The 2500-nt window shown below is 51.0% G+C and overlaps 1 protein-coding gene across 1 annotated transcript in view; it reads right to left on the reverse strand.

Moving 5' to 3' along the window:
- The window catches only part of LOC311309183 (ryanodine receptor 3), a gene marked incomplete at both ends in the record, with an annotated part of 138859 nt that overhangs the window by 62754 nt on the left and 73605 nt on the right, over nucleotides 1–2500 (reverse strand). The window contains 4 exons of the mRNA XM_084438362.1: nucleotides 426–653; nucleotides 1014–1188; nucleotides 1546–1748; nucleotides 2160–2307. Of these exons, the coding sequence (XP_084294488.1) occupies nucleotides 426–653; nucleotides 1014–1188; nucleotides 1546–1748; nucleotides 2160–2307 (754 nt within the window). The remainder of the gene's footprint in view (nucleotides 1–425; nucleotides 654–1013; nucleotides 1189–1545; nucleotides 1749–2159; nucleotides 2308–2500) is intronic.

Below are 2500 nucleotides of genomic sequence, written 5' to 3' on the forward strand. Positions count from 1 at the left end.
TTGATGGAGAACATTTTCAGCTTATTCCATGCCGTCTCTTGTTCAGGCATTAGCGGCATGCTAATGCTAGCGCAATCGAACCGAAATGGCTAGCATTCAAAGAAAACTCACTTAAATACTCCAAACGAACTTCAAAAATGATATATGATATATGGTATAAAAACTCAAATGAGCCCCCAACAGACTGTCCTCAGATTTGATTTGATTTGGGTGCACTGTGGAGTGCTTAAGTGAGTTTTCTTTGAATAGCTGTTTCTACTGCATTGAGCTAGCATTAGCATGCCGCTAACGCCGGAGCGAGAGACAGCATGGAATCATCTGAAAATGTTCTCCGTCAATCAACAACATTATGGGTAAGTTGTTGTCCAAAATTCTGAATTAACCCTTTAATGTGCCATCTGTTAACATCATTATCAAACACAAACTTGTTTTTTGCAGTCTTACCGCTATGTGGTTGTGGTTCTTTGGCACATTGACAAAGGTGGGCAGACGTTTGCTGAACCACATGGTGACCTCGCGGTTCATGTTGACGGCGAAGGGTTCGAAGCCCTCCTGGAGGCCGCACATGGTGTAGTACTTAAACGTACTGGCGTCCTTCCCCAGGTTCATACGGCCAACCTGGGACAAGCCCAGACTGCACACGGGGATGAAGCCTGAGAAACAGAGAGTGAATGAGAATTAGCACGCACACACACACACATGCGCACACACACACACACACACACACAAAGCAGGGGGAGGGAAAAATCAATCAAGCTTTCACTAAAAGCCAATTTACGAGTGTCACGTTCTATGAGGGTAACTTTATAATGGCGAGACACTTATTTTCCACTTATTTCCACCACAAGGTCATTTGAGGTTAACTCTTCAGGGTGTCTGTCGCAGCTCCAGACAGGGAGATCATTCACTGCTTTCTGTCTCACACACTCACATTGTTAAGTCTATGTTGCACGCAATCTTCAGTCTCTCGCATAGCCAGTGACCTCTAACCCCACACACACACACACACTCACCATCGTCGGTCTCGAAGTCGGCGAAGCACAGCTCGGAGCCCTTGTTGGTGATGAGGATCTCTCCGTTGAGGGTGAAGATCATGGACTTGTCCTCCATGTTGATCATGCAGCCCACCACGTCCCCCGTGTGCCAGCAGCGCCCGAAGAAACGGCTGCCCATGTTCAACCGGTGGCCCTGGAAACCCACACACACACACACACACACGCGCGCACACACAGTTTCACCACCACAACTGAGGTATTCAAACCCCGATCACGGCCTGTGTCGTGAAAGACAGGCGACGACGTCATCGGCCAACGGCTTCACTTTTAATTTTTTATTTAAACTTTATTTAACCAGGTCAAGAAGCTTGAGATCAAATAACTATTTTTTGAGCAACACCTGACCAAAATGGCAGCATAAAAACAATAAGAAACTTTTAGTAACATGGTAGTGAACACTATTTTATCCTTTATCTACTCTGGGAGCCTCAATGAGATCTCTCACAGACGGTCCTGTAAGACTGAGGAGGTCACAGAGGCGAGGGCTCACCCGGTACCCGTCGAAGACGAACGCCATCTCGTCCGTGCCCAGCTCCACGTCGGGCCGGCAGGCGGGCCGGGCCCAGCCCACGCGCATGTCCCCCCCCGTCACCGCCTCGAACTCGAAGTACCACCGGCCCGTCTTCACGGCGTACGTGCGCTCCACGCGGAAGAAGCGGATCTTGTCGATGCTCGGCCTTTCCACGCCGTGACCTGCCGGACGGATCAGAAGAACACCCTCAGGGGCGTGGCTCCACTGGGTCCGCTAGCGTCGGCGCCAACCGTCAACCATCAGACGCTAAGGAAATGAATCCATTGTAATTAACGACAGCGGATCCACCGCAGCCGTTGCGTCGCGTTCTCCGCCAGCGTCCGACGTTAGAGAAACGCCGAGGTTCCTTCCTTGATTTTTGACGGTAGAATGTCGGCGCTGACGGTTGACGCTGGTGGCCGCGGTGGAGCCGAGGGGTTACTGTACATGGCGGGGACCTAGGCCACACACTTCAAACATGGCGGGTTGCCTGTGAATTCATGAGCAACGTACACACACGTTACTCTATTCGTGGTTTACAAATTCTCAGGAACAGTTGGTCGGTTTTCCCGGCAGGAAGAGGGAAAACTCACCGCCTTCCTGGTCGGGCGGCTCGATGTTGTACCCGTAGCCAATCAGGGTGCGGATAGCCTCTCTGAGGCTGTCCCTGTTGGACTTCTTGGTGCGCTCGTCCAGCAGATTATACGGCACTAGACGGGGATTACGTTTGCTCTTCAGATCCTGCGTGGAATGCACACACACACACACACACACACACACACACCCATACTCACAGTTTATCATCACCTCTAATTCTGGGCATGCTCCGGGGAGTTCGCGCTAGGCTGGTGTTTGTTACGGCTGGCCTGCTGATCCCAAAGGGTCACCGACTCATTAATTGACTGTCATCATTATCACTACGGCTTATACTCTG

The sequence above is a fragment of the Borostomias antarcticus genome (genome assembly GCF_949987555.1).
Source record: "Borostomias antarcticus genome assembly, chromosome: 5".
Taxonomy (NCBI): Eukaryota; Metazoa; Chordata; class Actinopteri; order Stomiiformes; family Stomiidae; genus Borostomias; species Borostomias antarcticus.